The 19848-nt window shown below is 41.3% G+C and overlaps 2 protein-coding genes across 10 annotated transcripts in view; both read left to right on the plus strand.

Moving 5' to 3' along the window:
- The window catches only part of CAMTA1 (calmodulin binding transcription activator 1), an 814545-nt gene extending 813230 nt beyond the window's left edge, over positions 1-1315 (plus strand). For 4 of the 9 annotated variants that reach the window (XM_074334131.2, XM_074334138.2, XM_074334144.2 and 1 more), the window contains one exon: positions 42-1315. In XM_074334131.2, the coding sequence (XP_074190232.1) occupies positions 42-74 (33 nt within the window). In that variant the 3' untranslated portion in view covers positions 75-1315. The remainder of the gene's footprint in view (positions 1-41) is intronic. The other 5 variants (XM_088790087.1, XM_088790090.1, XM_088790093.1 and 2 more) reach the window with 2 other exon arrangements.
- Positions 1316-4598: 3283 nt separating this feature from the next.
- On the plus strand, positions 4599-16394 carry VAMP3 (vesicle associated membrane protein 3). The gene is made up of 5 exons (XM_019746802.3): positions 4599-4710; positions 6605-6686; positions 12750-12908; positions 13731-13782; positions 14589-16394. Coding segments are annotated over exons 1-5 (315 nt in total). The 5' UTR covers positions 4599-4708; the 3' UTR covers positions 14609-16394.
- Positions 16395-19848: the final 3454 nt, after the last annotated feature.

Consider the following 19848-nt stretch of genomic DNA (forward strand, 5'->3'; position numbering starts at 1 on the left):
ACATAGGTATCACCTGCTGTTTTCTTTTGTTTCTCTTCCAGAGTGAAAGAATTGAAAAAGGCCAAGGAACTTGAAGATATACAGCAGCATCCCTTAGCAATGTGACATTGCTTTTCAGACTGTTTTCATTTCTGTTTTTAGCAGAGACATGCAACACACACACGCACGCACATGCACACACACACACATGCACACACACACACACATACACACAATCCCTCTGCAGTTTTGGAGAGATCAGCTGCAGGATTTTAACAGGAATGTTTTGGTCATTGCATTTGCACCTTCATGGACAACTTTTAATTTGATCAGCAAGACATCTTGGAACTCAGTCTTCTTTCTGTTGGATCATGGGAAAACAAGACACCACAAGGAAGTGAAAGAGGCTTCCTCTTTCTGGGAAGAAGCCGTTTTCCTTCTCCTATAGGGCTGTATTCAAACATCGTGTGGAACTGTACAAATATTTATACCAAAAATATAGGTAAGAGAAGGTGGGGATGCACTAGCAACAAAACAGGATGCTGTTCCTGCACCTGTCAGGTATTTCCAAGAAGCTGAATCTTTGGGATTCATTCTCAGTGGAGGGCTTAGATCCTACAAATCTCTATTGGGTCTGTGTGTTCTCATTTCCTTCACTGTTTCTATTTCATTTTGTTTGTTTGTTTGTTTTTGTTTTAATCTCTACAGCACACTTAATGCAACTTTTAAAATCTGCAGGTTTTTAATGTCTTGTGGAAATTTGCAGAGGGGTGGGTGTGTGGTAAACGGGTAATGCATGGGAAATAATAAGAAACAGCTTACAGAGTTGAAAATTTATTTTCTTGTCCCCACCACCTCCCAAGAACCTGCGAGAAATCATCTTGTCCCTTTTCTCATGTTCAGCACTTTAATTTTTTTGCCTTACTTTCATGTGCAATGAGAATTACTTAGAGAATTGGTAAAGCATGTAGCTTTTTTTAGTAACCTTGGAAACTGTAGTCATTCTAAGGAATCATAAACCTTGCCTGGACATCTGCCACCTAAAAGATCAGTGTGGTGCTGCGTTCTGGCCAGTAAATTCCATATTTTTGGCTATATTTCATCCAAATTGAGCAGTTTCTGTGTATATATAGAAGGTAGAAATGGAAAGTGAGAAAATATTTGAAAGGGATTATATTAATTGCTAAATATTTTATTCACAAAGGTCAATAACATGGCAAGATAAAATTATTTGTATAGTTTTGTCTGAATGAGCAAGAAAATGTGGATGTATTGTTTGTATATATTGTATATATTAAAACAAAGAGATATGTGCATGAAATCAAGAAAAAAGAAATGAACAAAAGCAAAGCATTAGTGGCTATGGTCTGTAAAATGAAACAAAAAAATCTTTATTTCACTATAAGAGTACTTTATTTTAAATGTTCTTTAGAAGAACATTTTGCTAAAGCATGACTAAACTGCAAAAAAATAAAAAAAGAGCTACTGTATTTAGACTTAGGAAAAAAGGCAGAGTAACATTACTTAAAAAAAAAGGATATGTTTACATTTAATTTTGGCTACCAGGAGTTTATTTTATTTTATTTAAAATTTTTTTGCCAATGGTGCCAAGTAATGTGAATGCTAATATTGCTTAAGAAAATTAAGTTACTTTTGCTAAACAGATAATCATAAGATGAATCAGTATACAGCTTAACACCATCCACTCGCTCCGACAAAGAACACTTCGAACGTTCAAAACCTGACAAAAGAAATAGTACGAAAGGTAGAAAAAAAATGTCTCACGTTTTCATATCTCCGGCTGGAAATCAGAAAATGTAATGAAAATTGCACAAAAAGTAACTGAAAATTAAAACGATGCAACTTGGTTGTCTAGGGATATCATGGTCTATTACTATTTCCACATAATGAGGAGCCAAAGAAATCTGATGCTTTTAAAAATTAAACCACTCACGTAAACTGAGAGAACCGAGTTCGCATTTGCTGATGCCAGTTTAAAATTCCCAGGTGAAGCTTCAGGATCAGTTGGTGGAAAGCTGAAATAATCGTTTTTTTTCCCTTGGTTCTGGCTGCCAACTGTATGTTAAAACTCAAGGCTTGTTGTGAAGCCTAAAAATATTCACAAATAAGCTTTTAAACTGGTGTCTTGAGAAGGAAGGGAGCTACAAAAAGATTGTAAAAACGGGGGTTAGTGCTCTTGGTGCCTTTTCTATAATTGTACTTGTTTTTTAATTACTTCCTTTCACTGCCAACCTCAAATTACTGTACAGTATCTGTCTTACTGCTTGTGATCAGCTTTGACAACAGTGACAGCCCCACAACTAGTAGCCACATTTTAAACGGAGCTGACTCGATTTTGTTTCTAAATGTGTGGGTTATGTTGCAGCTGTTGCCCGTTCCCCCAAATACCTATTATTTTACACAATTTGACCTATAGGAGGACACTGAGTAATTTACAAACATACAATTGCATTCGTAAACGGGAATAGAATGTGAAAGCCGGCTCTTTCAGAATATCCTATGTTAATACTGAATTGAGATACGTTTACTCCATCTATTATGGTACAAATAACTGATCTTTTTGACAAGAGTAACGACCTCAGTGGATTTGCTTTAACCCTCACATTTATTTTTTTCTTTTTTAATGTTTCACATGCTACATTATTAGCTGAGTAAGTTAGAAAATTCTGGAAGGTAAAGATTTACATAGAATTAGGAGGGTTCTTATGGAGGGGATAGGAGGCAGGTTCAAAACCTACCAGTGTAGCCTACCAGTACAACTGTGAATCCTAGGTGAGGTACAAAAAATACACTTCCACTGAAACGAAGCATTTCTGACCGCTTTTTCTTGGTTGTGAATCTTAATTTTGAATATGACGCTAGGTAAGCGCAGCTTTCTTGGATAATCTGAATTCCCAAGTGCCAGGAGTAGGATTTCATTATAAAATTAATAGCTAATCTTATTCTGTCTCCTGAAGATTGAATTGCTATTCTTGTTACCCATTTGAAATCAGCTGTACTGTGTGAACGAGATAAAGACACTAACTGGAACCCCTCTCTGGCTGCACGGTAGCTTATGGCAGTTCCACACAGTAGTTGGCGCCCAATGGGGGGTCCCTGAGACTTGCATGTAAAACTAGTCTAGATGTCTTCTTTTTTGTAAGTTTTATTTTTGTAATTGTGCATGTAAAGCATCATTGAATCAATGGATCTGTTGAAGAACTCAGCTGCTGGAAACCATGCAAAATGTTTTGAATTGCCCTTAAAATATGGAAAATGTTTTCTGAATGCTTTATATTCTTTCTGCTGTAAATTAAAAACGAAGAAAATTTCCCCATATTATGTGTGTGTGTTGCTTTAACTTGACCTGATACTAAAATCCACGGTGATCAGCTTGTTTCAGACCATATGAAATAATTGCAAGGATTTCCTTACATCCAGGTACAATGTCTTGATGTTGTTACATAGTTTTGGATATGTCCATGAATAAAAAAACTTCTTAGTACAGCCCCCGTTACTAGAACACTTGCTTTTCAATGATCTTTTCAGGTACCTCTCAATGTATCAGTCACTTGGGTGCGGTTTTTGAAAGACCAGTGTAAATTCTCCTTTTCAGTTAAAGTCCTCTGAAGTTTTTAAACGGCACTTTCCAGCTGACTACTGTCTTTTTTTGAGGACTGTCATCATTGTCTCATTCCCTGTCACTCTTTTGGGCTATGAACCTACTCAAATTTTCCCTCTTCTGTGACACCCTCTTGTTTATTCTAATATACACGAACATTTCCCTTTTCAAATTATTGCATTTAGAGTTAGAAAAGTCAGTTTAGTGTTTGTTTTCCATGCCTCAGCTAATCTGCCAGTTGACCTATTAGTGTTTCGTAGCATGTTTGTTTTTTACCGTAGGAGTTGTCTACGTGGGTGGGAACACTTTTAAGTCACAACTTGAAGACACTGCAAAGTAACTCACTGCATTCAGACACGTGCCCCAGCCTCCATCCCATCAAAAGCTGAGGACCTGTTCTGTGCTAGGGGTCGGGGAATACAGAAACGTAGAAACTACAGCCCCTGATGTCAAGGCTCCTGTAAATAATATGGTCTGTACAATGACAAACATTTGTGTCACAGATAAGAGAGAGAGAGAACGTAACCCAATCAATGTGATCAGTACCCCGAACGGACTTCCTATCCCATTTTAACAGGTTTCTTGGGAAACTGTGGTGTCTATAGGGCCACTAGGTTAATGCGGGAAGTTGAGCGGAAATACACAGGCTGCCTCCACCCAATACTGTCACCGCCACAGAAACGACCCAACGGCCCAGAACGTAAAGCGCCCCGCCCTCATTTACCTACACAGTCCCCTTCCAGTGCGTAAGGCCCCACGTCCCCCAGCGTCAGCACGGGCGGCAGTGGGGAGACGGAGCTGACGCTCACTGACCCGCAGTCAGCATTGCAGACCGAGGCCCCACGGGCGACCGCGATCAGCCCGAGCCCCGAGGTCCCGACGTTCTCCAGCGACCTAGCGTAGTAGCCGAGCCACGCTCCGCCCCGGCCCGCCGCGACGCCCCGCCCACTTCCGGCGCGCCCCTCCGCGGCCGCGCGCGCCCCGCCCACCCCGCCCCCGCCCTGTGACGTCATCGATTCAGCGCCGCTGCCGCCCAGCCCAGGTCCCCAGTCTCCGGTCCCGCTGCGCCACTCTGCGTACCCTCGCCCGCCCGCCGCCGCCGCCAAAATGTGAGTGACACGATGCGACATGGGGCGGCCTCAGGGTTCGGGGACGGTGGCATGCGGTTGGGAGCCCCGTCCGGCCCAGTTCCCGCCAGGCTCCGCTCGGACGCGGACGGAGGCCGCGCAGGCGGACGCGGGGGCTCTCGAGGCCTGGGCTATGCATCGGCCTCAGGGGTGCGGGCTGCAGACGGGCAGAGCGACACTGCAGCGCCGCCGGCCGCTCCGGAGAGCCCCGCGGCCTTTGGGCGGACGCGGAAGGGGCAAGGGCGGGGCAGCCCGAGGCTTCCCGGAGGTAGGGCGCGCCCCCCCCCCGCCTCGGTCCCCGCCTCTTCCTCATCCTCTTCTCCCCGCCCCCCACCAAGCTCCCTGTGAGGGGCGGTGGTCACCATGCTCTCTGCCCGTTCTGGGCTGGGCCCCGGAGTTTGCAAGGGGAAGGCCCTTGGCCCTGTCTTGAGGCACCGGTGGTCAAAGTGGACTCGGAAGATGGCAGAGCTCTCCTGTGGTGGCCCTCCAAACGGGGACTTCACCGTGGTCACATTCAGAGAATGCTGTCAGGAATCACAAGAACCCTCTGTCCCCCTCCAGCCTGCTCGTTGCTCCCCCACAGAGGAGAAAGGAGTGGGTTCTTTCCCGGGTGCTTTCCCTCGAGTGTTCCCACCGAGGCAGCTGTGCCAGTAGGTCACAGTGGTTAAGACTGGGTTCGTGGAGTTTTACAGGACCTGGTCTAAGCACAAATTGACTTCCTCAATCTCACTTTGCTCATCTGTAAAATAGGGGTGATAGTGTTTCCCTCAAAGAGTTATGAGGATTAAATGGGACAATACGTGGAGAAAATGCACTAGAACATGGTCCTTCACTGTTATTCGACATTAAACTCTGTGAGGGCAGGATGGGATCTGCTGCATCCCTTGTCGTTGACACGTGGTAGAATAACTGGAATCAGTGACTCAGGGGCTACTGTCTGCAGACACTTGCTAGGTGCTGTCTTGGAAACAGGGAAGAGACCTTTAAAGACACAGGAGCCTGTGATCCATTAGGGAAGGTGATATGTATATATACAGAGGATGCCAAAAACATGTCTACCCATTTAAGAACGGAAAAAAACTATTACAATTGTAATAGTCAATATATACCGATAACAAAAGATGAATACAAGTCACGTTTGACGTCTGCAATGACAAGAGGTGCTCAAAGTGGTTACCACCAGCGTCCAGACACCTCTGGTTATGGCGAACTACTGCTTGAGCAACGTTGACCAAAGTGTCCACTTGTATATATTTTTTTGGCACCCTGGGTGTGTGTGTATGAAAAAAATCAAAGTGTTACCAATAAGTAATGGAAAAAATAAGGACTTGAACCCCAGAGAGGTCAAGGAAGAGCTGTATGAATAAAGCATTCAATTAAGATATTAAAAGATGAGTAGCTTTTAAAAGAGGGAGCAAGCATTGTTTCTTGTTCCTGTAAATAAATGTATTTCCCCATATTGGAAAAGAGTATTCTATAATTGTTTGTAACTATGAAAAAAAAAATTTGCTACAGTGAAAAAAATCAGAAGAGTACTGAGTGCATTTGAGTAGATGTGTGGCTCTTAAAAAGTAATAAAAAATTGGGAAGTAGAGTTTACCTATCTTAGGATCAGGTACTTCAGTGATGCAAAGTAAATCCTATTAAACCTTTACTTTAGACCCTGGTCACTTTTAACATGTGGATGAATCTTGGAAATTATAGAGGAATTAGAAGAAATGTCATTGGAACCTTTGCTCATTACTGCAGGAAGGGTCTTTTTTTCTGCTTTAGTTCTGAAATTCCTAACACTTAGGATCCTAGAATAACATCTTCATGCATACAAAAAATGTATTCAGAGCATAATTTGTTAATGCTCGTGCTTTTGCATTTTCAGGTCTTCAGGTATGCCTGCGGGTTCCAGCGCTGCCTCTGGCAGTAATCGAAAACTTCAGCAGACACAAAATCAAGTGGATGAGGTATTGCTTTGAAACACTGAAAAGATGAATTTTATTTTAATTTTTAATTTTTTTCATTAGTTTCAGGTATACAAAACAACGTAATAGTTAAACATTTATCATTTATATCCCTCACACAGTGATAACCCTCATTCCCCCATCTACTACCCCTCTGACATCGCATACAGCCAATATATTTCCACTGCCTCTATTCTTAATGCTGTACTCCAGTTTTTGTAACTATATATATATATATATATATATATATATATATAAAATTGTAGTTGACATTCATTATTGTTCAGCTTCAGTTGTACAGTGCAGTGATCAGGCATCTACTTCATCTCTGAGGTGGTCTCCCTAATGAGACAAGTGTCCATCGGATACCCTATAAAATCTTTGCAACATTATTGATTACATTCCCCAAATTGACTTTCGTATCCCCGTGGCAATCTTGTGATTACCGATTGTGCTTTCTAATCCCATCACCTTTCCCCTTATCCCCGCCCCACCTCCCATCTAGCAACCCTCAGTTTTTCCTCTATATCTTTGAGACTGTTTCTGATTAGTTCATTCACTTATTATTTTCTGTAGATTCCACATATAAGTGAGATCATATGGTATTTGTCTTTCTCTGTCTGGCTTATTTCACTTAACATAATGTTCTCTAGGTCCATCCATGTTGTTGCAAATGGTAAGATTTCATTCTTCTTTATGGCTGCGTAATACTCCATTGTATAAATGTACCACAGTTTCTTAATGTAGTCGTCTACCTATGGGCATTTCGGTTGTTTCCATGTCTTGGCTATTGTGTATAGTGCTGCAATAAACATAGGGGTGCATAAATTTTTTTCAAATTAAGAGTTTTGGATTTCTCCAGATAGATACCTAGGAGTGGAATTGCTGGGTCATAAGGTAGTTCCATTTTCAGATTTGAGATACCTCCATACTGTTTTCCATAGTGGCTGCACCAGTCTGCAATCCCACCAACAGTGCACAAGGGTTCCGTTTTCTCCACATCCTTGCCATCACTTGTTGTTTGTTGATTTATTGATGATAGTCATTTTGACTGGGGTGATGTAGTATCTCATTGTGGTTTTTATTTGCATTTCTCTAATGATTAGTGAGGTTGAGCATTTTTTCATATGTCTGTTTGCCATCTCTGTCCTCTTTTTTTTTTTGAAACTTTTTTTTTAAGACAGTTTTTCCTTTTTCTTTTTTTTTTTAGATTTTATTGGGGAACAGTGTGTACTTCCAGGACTTTTTTCCAAGTCAAGTTGTTGTCCTTTCGATCTTAGTTGTGGGGGGTGCCGTTCAGCTTCAAGTTGTTGTCCTTTCAGTCTTAGTTGTGGCGGGCACAGCTCAGCTCCAGGTCCAGTTGCCATTGCTAGTTGCAGGGGGCGCAGCCCACCATCCCTTGCGGGAGTCAAACCGGCAACCTTGTGGTTGAGAGCCCACGCTCCAACCAACTGAGCCATTCGGGAGCTCAGCAGCAGCTCAGCTCAAGGTGTCGTGTTCAATCTTAGTTGCAGGGGGCACTGCCCACCATCCCTTGCAGGACTCGAGGAATCGAACTGGAAACCTTGTGGTTGAGAGCCCACGCTCCAACCACCTGAGCCATCTGGGAGGCAGCTCAGCTCAAGGTGCCGGCATCCTTGTGATTGAGAGCCCACTGGTCCATGTGGGAATCGAACCGGCAGCCTTCGGAGTTAGGAGCATGGAGCTCTAACCGTCTGAGCCACCGAGCCGGCCCTCTCTTTGTCTTTTTTAGAAAAATGTCTCTTCATGTCCTCTGCCTATTTTTTAATTGGATTGTTTGTTTTTTTGGTGTTGAGTTGACTGAGTTTTTTATAAATTTTGGATATTAACCCCTTATCAGATACATCATTGAAAAATATATTCTCCCTGTCAATAGGCTCCCTTTTTGTTTTATTGATGGTTTCCTTAGCTGTGAAAAATCTTTTTAGTTTGACGTAATCCCGTATGTTTAATTTTTCTCTTACTTCCCTTGTCCAAGGTGATATATCAGTAAAAATATTACTCTGGGTAATGTCTGTAAACTTTCTTCCTATATTTTCTTCTAGGAGTCTTATAGCTTCAGATCTTACATTTTAAGTCTTCAACCCATTTTGAATTTATTCTTGTATATGGTGTAAGGAGATGGTCCAGTTTCATTTTTTTGCATGTGTCTGTCCAGGTTTCCCAACACCATTTATTGAATAGACTGTCTTTACCACAATGTAAATTCTTGCTTCCATTGTCATAGATTAAATGACCATATAGGCATGGATTTATTTCTGGGCTCTCTATTCTGTTACATTGATCTATGTGTCTGTTTTTATGCCAGTACCATGCTGTTTTGATTACTGTAGCCTTGTAGTATAATTTGATGTCAGGTATCATTATACTTCCCACTATTTCTCAAGATTGCCAAGGCTATCTGGGGTCTTTTATGGTTCCGTATAAATTTGAGGATTATATGTTCTATTTCTGTGAAAAATGTCCTTGGTAGTTTGACAGGAATTGCATTGAATCTGTATATTGCTTTAGGCAATATGGACATTTTAACGATATTAATTCTTCCTATCCATGAACATGGTATGTGTTTCCATCTATTTGTATCTTCTTTAAGTTCTCCCTTCAGTGTCTTCTAATTTTCCTAGTACAGATCTTTTACTACTTTGGTTAAATTTATTCCCAAGTATTTTATAGTCTTTGAAACAATTGTAAATGGGATTGTTTTCTTAATTTCTCCTTCTGATATTTTATTATTGGTATATACAAATGCAACTGATATTTGAATATTAATTTTGTATCCTGCTATTTTACTAAAATTCAGTTATCAGTTCTAATAGTTTTTTGATGGAGTGAAAAGATGAAAATCAATATGGGAACACTCTGGAAATAATTGTTTAGAAAAAGTATCCTAACAGTCTGAATGTAAAGTAAATTTTGACTATCATAAATGTAACAAGATCTTGTCCTCTACTTTCTCCAAGCCCTGATCTAAGCAGAAGTCACATTTTCCTGTTTTCATATGACCAAATCATATACCTAAAACACAAACACTCCTCTCTGAGGACATTCCTCCAAGAACTACTTTATAATGTATATTTTGCCACAATAAAAAAAAAAAAAAATGGAGAAAAGAGAACCACTTTATAAGATAGAGTGATAGAATGTTAAGAATGAGGCCCATAGATTGCTCAAGCCTAGCCCAGCCCTTCTGACCAGATTTGTCTTCATAGTGCTCGTTCCGTAGCCTGACTTTCTTGTTCCCCAGGCCGCGCTCGCCTCTGTGGAATTCAGCTTCAAGTGTTGCCCGCTGACGTTCAAAAGGCAGATGCTAGTAGACTGCTCTAGTGCAGCAAATTTGTGTCCATGGAATTCTTGAGTTAGAGGGCGCTCCCAGCATCTTTGTTCTGCCCTATATAAATGCAGACCCGTGGTGGAAGATTGAGAAAGTCAAACTAGTATTTCCATGTTCCTACAAGCTGTGACTGTCCAACAACGAAATCTTGGTCTTTATGCATTTAGCTGCCTTAAAAAGCAGCATTAAATTTACGTTAGCTTAACATAAGTTTAACACAACAATGGATTGTTGAAGCAAAGGGTAATATTTTGGTATGATGCTTTTTGTTGATGAACTTCTGAAAAATTTATATTTTCATGCTAAGAAACCCATTCTAATTCCATCCTGCGTAAAACTTTTGTTTACTCACAAAATCAAGTTGGGTCCTTTTTCTAAACCAAAGGAATTTTAAGTAAGGAGAGTTGTTGTTTTTTTAATTGAGGTGAAATCCGCATCACCATTTTGAAGTGCCCAGTTCGGTGGTATTTGGTGCAGTCACAATGTGTAACCCCCACCTCTGTCTAGTTTCACATATTTTTCATCACCCCAGAAGAACACCCCGTAGGCGTTTAGTAATTACTCCCCGTCCCCTCTTTCTCGCATTCCCTCCCTGCTAACCTAATTAGCTTTCTGTTTCTGTGGATTTTCCTATTCTGGACATTTCAGATAAAAGGGATCATCCACTAGTAGCCTTTTGTGACTGGCTTCTTTCACTTAGCATAATGTTTTCAAAGTTCATCCAAGTTGTAACAGATATTAGAACCTCGTTGTTTCTTTTTATGGCTGAGTAATAGTCCATTGCATGTGTTTACCTTCATTTGTTTAGCCATTTATCAGTTGATGGGTTTTTCAGGTGTTTTCACCTTTTGGCTATTACGAATAATGCTGCTAAGCTCGCATACATGTTTCTGTGTGGACATACATTTTCATTTCTCTTGAGTAGAATTGCTGGATCGTGTAGTACTTCTATGTTTAACTTTTTGAGGAACTGTCAAACATTTCCCTAGCAGCTGCACCGTTTTACATTCCCACTAGTAATGTCCAAGGGTTCCTATTTCTCCACATCCTCACCAATACTTGTTATTTTCCTTCTATTGGGTGTGAGCCGTCCTAGTGAGTATAAAGGGGTATCTCATTGTGATTTCGATTTGCATTTCCTTAATGACCAGGGATGTTGAATATCTTTTCATGTGCTTGTTGGCCATTTGTATATATTCTTTGTAGAAATGTCTGTTCAAATCCATTGCCCATTTTTTAATTGGGTAGTTTCTCTTTTTGTTGTTGAGTGGTAAACATTCTTTATATATTCTGGATATTACGTCTTTTTCAGATATATGATTTGCAAATATTTTCTTCCATTCTGTGGGTTGCCTTTTCACATCCTTGATAATGTCTTTTGATGTACAAAAGGTTTTAATTTTTATCAAGTCCAATTTATCTATTTTTTTCTTTTGTTGCTCTTGCTTTTGGTGTCAAATCCATGGCCAAATCCGAAGTTATAAAGGTTTATAAAGTTTTCTTCTAACAGTTTTATAATTTTAGCTCTTAGGTTGGTGATCCATTTCGAGTTAATTTTTATATGTGGGGTGAGATAGGGATCCAGTTTCATTCTTTTACATGTGGTTATCCAGTTGTCCCAGGACCCTTTGTTAAAGAGACTATTCTTTCCCCACTGAATGGTCTGGGCACCCTTGTCAAAAACTAATTGGCCATCAATGTTTGGGTTGATTTCTTTTGGGACTCTATTTCTTTGGGACTCTCAATTCTATTCCTGTGTTCTGTACGTCTGTCTTTATACCAGAAGTACACTCTTGATTACTCTAGCTTTGTAGTAAGTTTTGAAATTGGAAAGTGTGAGTCCTCCCATTTTGTTTTCCTTTTTTAATATTGTTTTGGCTATGCAGCTTGCCTTGCAATTCTATATGAATTTGAGGGTTCGCTTTTCCATTTCTGCAAAAAACGGCCACAGGAATTTAGATAGAGATTGTGTTGAATCTGTGCATGTGTATATCACTTTGGGGAGTACTGCCATCTTAACGATATTGAGTCTTCCAGTCTATGAAGATGGGATGTCCTCCCGTTGAATTAATTCGGTCTTTAATTTCTTTCAGTGTTTTGTAGTGTTCAGTACCCAAGTCTTTTGCCTCCATGGTTTGATTTATACTTAAGTTTATTTTATTCTTTTGGATGCTATTGTATACGAAATTGTTTTCCTAATTTCCTTTTCATTGTTAGTGTATGGAAACATTGATTTATGGGTGCTGATCTCCCTGAAACTTGACTCAATTTGTTTGCTAACTCTAGTAAGTTTAATTGTTATGTATTCTTTGGGATTTTCCATATATGGAATCATCTGCAAATACGTATCATTTTACTTCTTCCGTTCAAATTTGGATGCCTTTTTTCCCCTTGCCTAATTGCTCTGGCCACAACTTCCAGCACAATGTTGAACAGCAGTAGTGAAAGTGCGCAACCTTATCTTATTCCCTGATCTTAGGGGCAAGGCTTTCTGTCTTTGACCACTGACCGTGGATGTCAGTTGTGGGTTTTTTCCTAAATGCCCTTTATCATGTTAAGGAAGTTCCTTCTATTCCTAGTTTACCTCGTGTCTTTATCATGAAACGGTGAGCGCCTCCCCCTTTCCAATGAAAGTTGAGCTTAAAGTAATAAAGTGCAGCCCTTCCGTTCTCCCATTTCTTCATCTGTAACTTGGTGTGATTCTCCTCATGCAGGTGGTGGACATCATGAGGGTGAACGTGGACAAGGTATTGGAAAGAGATCAGAAGCTCTCAGAACTAGACGACCGTGCAGATGCGCTGCAGGCGGGAGCTTCCCAGTTTGAAACAAGTGCTGCCAAGCTGAAGAGGAAATACTGGTGGAAGAATTGTAAGGTAATTCCCTTTTACTCGTCTTTACATTAAGTCACCTCTGCCTTGTCGGGGGTTGACAGAGGCTACAAGTACAAGACAGTCATGAATCTGGGAGGCGAGTTGGACTTCCCACACGTGGAAATTTGGATTGACCCTGACTCTAAAGCACTGTCTGCATGCCCGTTTTGTACGCTGACAACTAGGAAACCTCGTATTCGTTCTGTGGCTGACCTTAGGAATCTGTAGAATGACAGGTCCAGGGTCACTGACAGACATGAGCCCCTGCCCCCACCCCAGCGGGGCCCTGGGCACACACCGCCAGTTCAGGGCCAGAGATGGTGAGCCATTTGCATGTGGTTCTGTGAATGGCTCCAGTGTCAAAGGAGAGAACTTCTCGAAAGTCACTTGTGCTCCGTGGCAGAGCAGAAAGCAGCCACACAAGGAGCATGGACTGAGCGAGTTTATACAACTGCCAGAGACACGTGCTGCCTTCAGATCCCAGGTCCATCCTGCCCCCCCTGACCCCCCTTCCCCCCCCGCCTGGCTTCGAGGTGACACTGTCCCGTACAATGGCAGGTTTAGCACCCTGATGTGGAGACCTTGTAGCCACAAGCATATGCTGGTGTGGGGACCACAAATCACTTGAACATCTTCTAAAAAGCAAATAGTAACCTCAGGCCCTAATTGAGGATATTCCACGTAGACTTTTAAAATGATGGATTGTTTCTGGCTGTCGTGCACCTGGATTTCTTTTTCAGTGACTACAATGACAGTACACGGTACTCTTCAGTAAGCAGGTGAATCTCTCTCTGAAGTGTGACGTGCACATGTGTTTTGTTACAGATGTGGGCGATAGGGATTAGTGTCGTGGTCGTCGTCATCATCATCATCATCGGTGAGTTCTCCAGTCGCAGTGACACTTTGTCCACAAGGTCATTTCATGTACAAGAGCTCAGGATGAGATTTCCCTAGGAACGTTAGTCTACTACAGGGATTTTCGTTTTCTGTGTAAATGTTTGAAATACTTGAGTGCTGTGTGATTAAAGTCTGAGACATTTGACAGAAACATTGACCCTGTGAAATTAGAGAAAATGTGTTCATTTCCAGTGACCTTGCAGTTTTCTCTCTGAATATATTTTCTTCAGCTACTTCCTTTTGTGAGAAGCAGTATAGTTTTGTGATTAAAAGCATGGACTCCCGGTGACCCACCCGGGCTCCACCACCATCCAGCCGTGTGGCCTTGGCAAAGACCTTAATCTCTCAGGGCTTCAGTTTCGTCATTTGTATAATGAGGATAATCATACACCGATCTTATATGTTTGCTACGAGGACAAAACTGGTTAATGTAGAAAAAGTGCTTAGGATGGTGCCTGGCATATAATGATGATGATAATATAGTTATATAAATAAATATACCCTATTATTACTATTATTGTTATTACTGCTACTGCCATATACAGTATTGAAAACCCACTGCCATTTTTAGCCCAGTACCTGGGAACTAAGTAAAGAAACAGGTCCTCAGTCCTTTCTTTTGACAGTCTCCACTAGCCCTCCACAGAATGTAGAGAAGCCACTAGTAGGAAATTGGCCAAATCACATTTCTGTTCCCACTTAGACTAGCCTTCCATGTTGATTCTGGATCGCACTGAAAGACTAAACTGCTGTTTTCCCTGCTTTTTGTCTCTCCCTGCTCATTAGTGTGGAGTGTTTCTCCATGAAGAGGCGCTGAGACTCCCACCTGCTGTTCAAGAATCCTCCTCAAGACTTTTGACCTAGGACCCACTATATTATCAAGCTTACCTACTGTTGTGTCTGAAACGACTATTTTCTGTTAGTTAATGTAAAGTTTGAGCCCTAGGAAAGGTGCCTTTCCTTTAACATGCACTCCACACAAGAAGTGTGGTCAGCCCAGCCCGCATTTTGCACAGTGCCTTTACACATTTACACATGGGCTGATAAAACAGTCTTCTTACATAAGTTCCAGAGTGTCAGAGCCTGGAAGTAGTGTTGCCTAATTAATTGCCATAAATTCTAGTTAAGGTCATTCTTTCCAAGTTGGTTGTCCTCGTCATAGGAGATTATCTTCAGATCCACACTTTAAACCTTTGGGTAATCATATTTCCAATTTGTGCCTTCCAGAAAGAACACTACTGTGTAACTCAAACCTGTGACAGTAACAGGCTGTGCCTTATTTTGCTACTTTTCTGATTCCCTGTAAGAGAACCCTCTACTGTTTATAAGCACTACTGACTTGCTATATTTAAAAATAAGATGCTGGTAAAGAGTTTTTTGCTTTTACACGAGATATGAAGATGTTTACTTTCTTGTTATTGTTTTATATCATTTGCTAAAAATACTATTTTAATCAGAAATAATAATCTCTTTGAAACATTTTTATAAAACTATGGCTATGACCAAAGTTTCTATTTTGCCAAAAAGTCACATCCCAGTAAAACGTCCTTAGGTCTGTTCCTGACAGCTAAATTCAGAAAAGTGACAAATGCAACTCAAGGTGCCCTTCAGAATTAAAGGTGTGATATTGTTTGTGAAGCTTCTACATGCTGACAGGCCTTTCTTACCTTTGACATACTGTGGGTGGTGTGACTCTCCTTCCATTTCAGCATTTTTCCCGGGGTTAGGGAAAGTTCAAGCTAGACTCGGACAGTCTCATACCTGGAGATATATTACCAGCAGTTTGCAGATTACCAGCTGTGGACTCCAGTATGTTTCTAAGAATTATGTTAGCCACGACTTCGTAGCCTTCCAGCGAGACCATCTGTGAACTGGTCGTTATGTGGCCCTGTCCCCATAGACCACAGCTTTCTGGAGTTTGTTTCCTATTTTTATTCATATTACACTTCCGAAGTCTTCTGTACGGTGCTTTCCATCAGCATTGGTCAGGGCTGAATGACTTCACAGAGGCTAGCTAGCCGGAGACTCTTTCTTCGATGTCCTAGACTGCACAAGATGCTGCTTTGGAGATAGCTGTTGTCATCTGAGAGACTTGTTGAGACTTTCAACATCTGGCCACATGGCTAAGGACAGGAATTCAGATAGGAATGAAAACAGGCAAGGACGCACTGAGGGAGAAGCACAGAGGTTTTACCACTCCGTGGCCCAGGGGTACTGGAATATTCTAACCTCCACATGCTAGTGTGTGACTTACAAACAACAACTGAGCACACCGGGACACAGTTCCGCTTCTTTGTGTCTGTTCCCGTAACATCACTGAACTGATGTCATGTTGGAAACGTGCCTTGCAGTATGCCCAGCTGTGAGAAGCAAGCAGCTGTCGGTGTCAGGACGTGACCCCCTACCCCCACTCCCCAGCTCCGGAACTCTGGCCGTGTCTCAGCTGAAACTTTGGTGCTGTCTCCGTGGCCTCAATGCTCAGTCCCATGTAGCCCACTGGCTCCTGCATTAACCCAGGAATACCTCGCTTGTGTCTGCATTAGCTGGGACCTGCCCACTCTAATGAACAGAATAAAGTGTTTATAAACCCAATGCTGGTGCCTGTATTGCTTACAGAGGAATGGCTGTGCCTGGTCCCAAGTCCTAAAAATGGCCTCCTTGCGGCTCCCCCCTCCGTTGTAACCCCGAGCTCCGCTTTCTCATAGCTTCTCACCAATCCTCCCACTGCGCGCTCTCATTTCCTGTTACCCAGCACACCCAGAACAGAAGGAAGCGACTACCCTCGTGAAAGTGCTTTTCAGTATGAGATGAGTGGGGTACTGGCTTTCTCGTGAGTACCAGAATGTTTAGCATGTGGCTTCTGAGTTTTTCCAACATAAGATCGCTCAAAAGTGATGTGCAGAGCTGGCCCTGTGTGTGTGGTGGTGTGGATAGCTGCCTACGTGGGACACGGGGACTATAATTTGGGTGGGTGAGGGACATCTCCATATAATGTGGCTCTTGCTTTGATTCAGCATGTCTTTCCCCTTGAATATACTTCTCTTACTCTGCAACCCCAAGGGAACATAATGTGGGTGGAAGTAGACTTCTGCTTATGTTTACAATAAAATCCCAGTTTTCTGTAAAATCCTTTTGGGAGAAAAGAGGTTGCCTTTTATCCATTGCCTTGGAGAAATAGATGGTCACTGCTTTTCTTGTCTGACATACTCGTGTGTCCTGGGAAAGAATTGTCATTGTGCCTTCGGTTCAGCACCTTTATAGAATGAAATCTGTATGAACTTCTGGTGCCATTTTCAGGATTCCTTTATAATACAAAAAACAAGAACCTAAATGTAAACAAATAAAAATTTGAATTAAATTTTTTTTCCCCTGAAAGTTTGGGCCAAAAACATGGGTGCACGTTATACACAGCAAAATACAGTATGTCCACCTGGAAGTGGAGCCAAGAACTTTGCTCACATTTCATTGGCCAAAGCAAGTTACATGACCATGTGTAACCTCAGGTGGTAAGGAAAGCAATCCTACCTGTCATCGGGAGGAGAAGAAATAGAATGTTTCTTAACATTTGCCTTCATGACAGCAATCTCAGTCAAAGACTAGGGGCAAATTCCCCTTGTGTTGTAAATATTTTCTAATGAGTTTTGACTGCTATACAATACTATATTTGCATCAGTAATAAAAATTTTTTTAAGTATGGTGATATTTTTATTGGTTTTGTGTGGGGGTTGTTTGCTTTAAAATTGACCAGACTTCAATTAATCTACAACAAAGGAAACAAGAATATACAGTGGAGAAATGACAGTCTCTTCAATAAATGGTGCTGGGAAAACTGGACAGATAAACATGCAAAACTAACTGAAAATGGATTAAAGACTTAAATGTAAGACCTGAAACCATAAAACCCCTAGAAGAAAACACAGGTAGTAAACTACTTGACATAAGTCTGAGTAATATCTTTTTGGATGTGTCCCCTCAAGCAAGATAAACAAAAGCAAAAATAAATGGGACTTCATCAAACTTAAAAGCTTCTGCATAGCAAAGGTAACCATCAACAAAACAAAATGACAGCCTATGGATGAAAGAATATATTTGCAAGTGATATAAGGGGTTCATATCCAAACTATGTAAGGAACTCATACAACTCTACAAAAAAATAATCTGATGAAAAAAATGGGCAGAGGACATAACAAGACATTTCTCCAAAGAGACCATACAGATGGCCAACCAATAAGAAAAGATGCTCAACGTCACTGACCAGAGAAATGGCAAATGAAAGCCACAATGAGAGAGCATCTCACACCAGTCAGGCTATTACCAAAAAGTCAACAAATAATGGGTTGATGCAGATACGGAGAAAAGAGAATCCTAACGCACTGTTGGTGGGACTGCAAATTGGTGCATCCACTATGGAAAACAGTATGAAGATTCCTTTAAAAACTAAAATCTACCATACAGTCCAGCAATTCCACTTCTGGGTATTTATCTGAAGAAAACAAAAACACTAATTTGAAAAGATATCTGCACCCCTATGTTCATTACAGCATTATTTACAAGCCAAGATACCGTAGCAACTTAGGTGTCCACATATAGATGAATGGCTACAGAAGATGTACGTTATATACAATGGAATATTATTCAGCCATAAAAAAGAATGAAATCTTGCCATTTGCAAACACATGGATGGACCTAGAGGGTGTTATGCTAAGTGAAATAAGTACAAGAGAAATACTGTTTCACTTCTTTGTGGAATCTAAAAAAGCAAACAAACAAAACAAAAACACTCATAGGAACAAAGATCAAAGGGGTGGTGGCCAAAAGGGAGCGGTGGGGGATGGGTGAAAAAGGTGAAGGGGAATGTAGTCAATAATACTGTGATATGTTTGCACTTAGTGGGGTGATCACATTGTAAGGTATAAAAGTGTCAAATCACTATTGTACACCTGAAATGGTACAACTAATAGAATAGTGTATATCAACTATACTTAAATAAAAAACAATAAATAAGTACATATTTTAATCAAAATTCTCCTTACCACCAGATATCAAGAAAAAATAAGAGTTTAAATAAATGGACCAGACTACTTAGTGTATTTAAAAATAAACATCTTTATTTACAACTGAGCTGCTTTTCATACTAGCAGAAAACTTAATCTGAAAAACTAAGACTAGAATTGACTAAATAAACCAATTATGGCACAATTACTAGAGAATAATTATTTTTTTCTCATCTTTTAAATAGCAAGCATTTAAAAGTCCTCTAAGTGCATTTAAGTCTCCTTGTCTTTACACCAACAGGACCACACACAATCCTCTCCTGCCTCCATACCTGTTAATAGAAGCACCTGCCTCTGGCCAAGGCTTTTGCTCCTCACCCCAAACGAGGGACTGCCCTCCAGCAATTCCCTTCCTCAGCTCTTCCTGCCTGCATCCTTCACTTCTCCCTCCTTCCTGAGTCACCCCATCAAACAGGCAGTAACAGCGATCCCTCCCTCCAGCAAACACTTGTTTATAGGTCTTCACAGTAAAATTCCTCCCTGCTGCTGCTCCCTATGGTCATAGGCTCACGTCCCACTTTTTCTTCAGTCCACACTACTAAGACATCCTTAACTAAAGTCACCCTCTTGGTAAACTCCAACAGGAAATTCTCTGTCCTTGTCTTTCTCTGCTTCTCACCAGCATTTGATAGTTGCCAACTCCCTCCTTGAAATCCCAGCTTCCGTGACCCCCACTGTTCTAGTTTTCTTTCAATGTCACCTCCTGCTCCTTATTTTTTGCTTGGCTCTCTGCTGGACCTCCACAACTCCGTCTGCCCCAGATCTCGGCCTTTGGCCCTTTTCCCTGTCTGCCCTCTCTCAGTGATAGTGTTTCATCCCATCGCTGTAAACTGCAGACAGACTGCCAACTCCCAAATGTAAGCTGCATTTCCTTCCTTGGCCTCTCCCCTAAGTTCCAGCCTGGAAAGTCCAGTTGCCTACCTGGACAACTCCACTTGGACATGCAATACACGTCTCAAACATAACAAGTGAAAGCGTAACTCTAGATCCTG

This window comes from Rhinolophus sinicus, chromosome 14, assembly GCF_057876585.1.
Source record: "Rhinolophus sinicus isolate RSI-liver-muscle chromosome 14, RSI-T2T, whole genome shotgun sequence".
NCBI lineage: Eukaryota > Metazoa > Chordata > Mammalia > Chiroptera > Rhinolophidae > Rhinolophus > Rhinolophus sinicus.

What these genes read in the sequence shown, in the direction of transcription:
- VAMP3 (XM_019746802.3), top strand. An exon ending in ACTGGTGGAAGAATTGTAAG is followed by an intron (nt 12,909 to 13,730) that starts GTAATTCCCTTT and finishes GTTTTGTTACAG; the next exon opens with ATGTGGGCGATAGGGATTAG. An exon ending in CGTCATCATCATCATCATCG is followed by an intron (nt 13,783 to 14,588) that starts GTGAGTTCTCCA and finishes CCTGCTCATTAG; the next exon opens with TGTGGAGTGTTTCTCCATGA.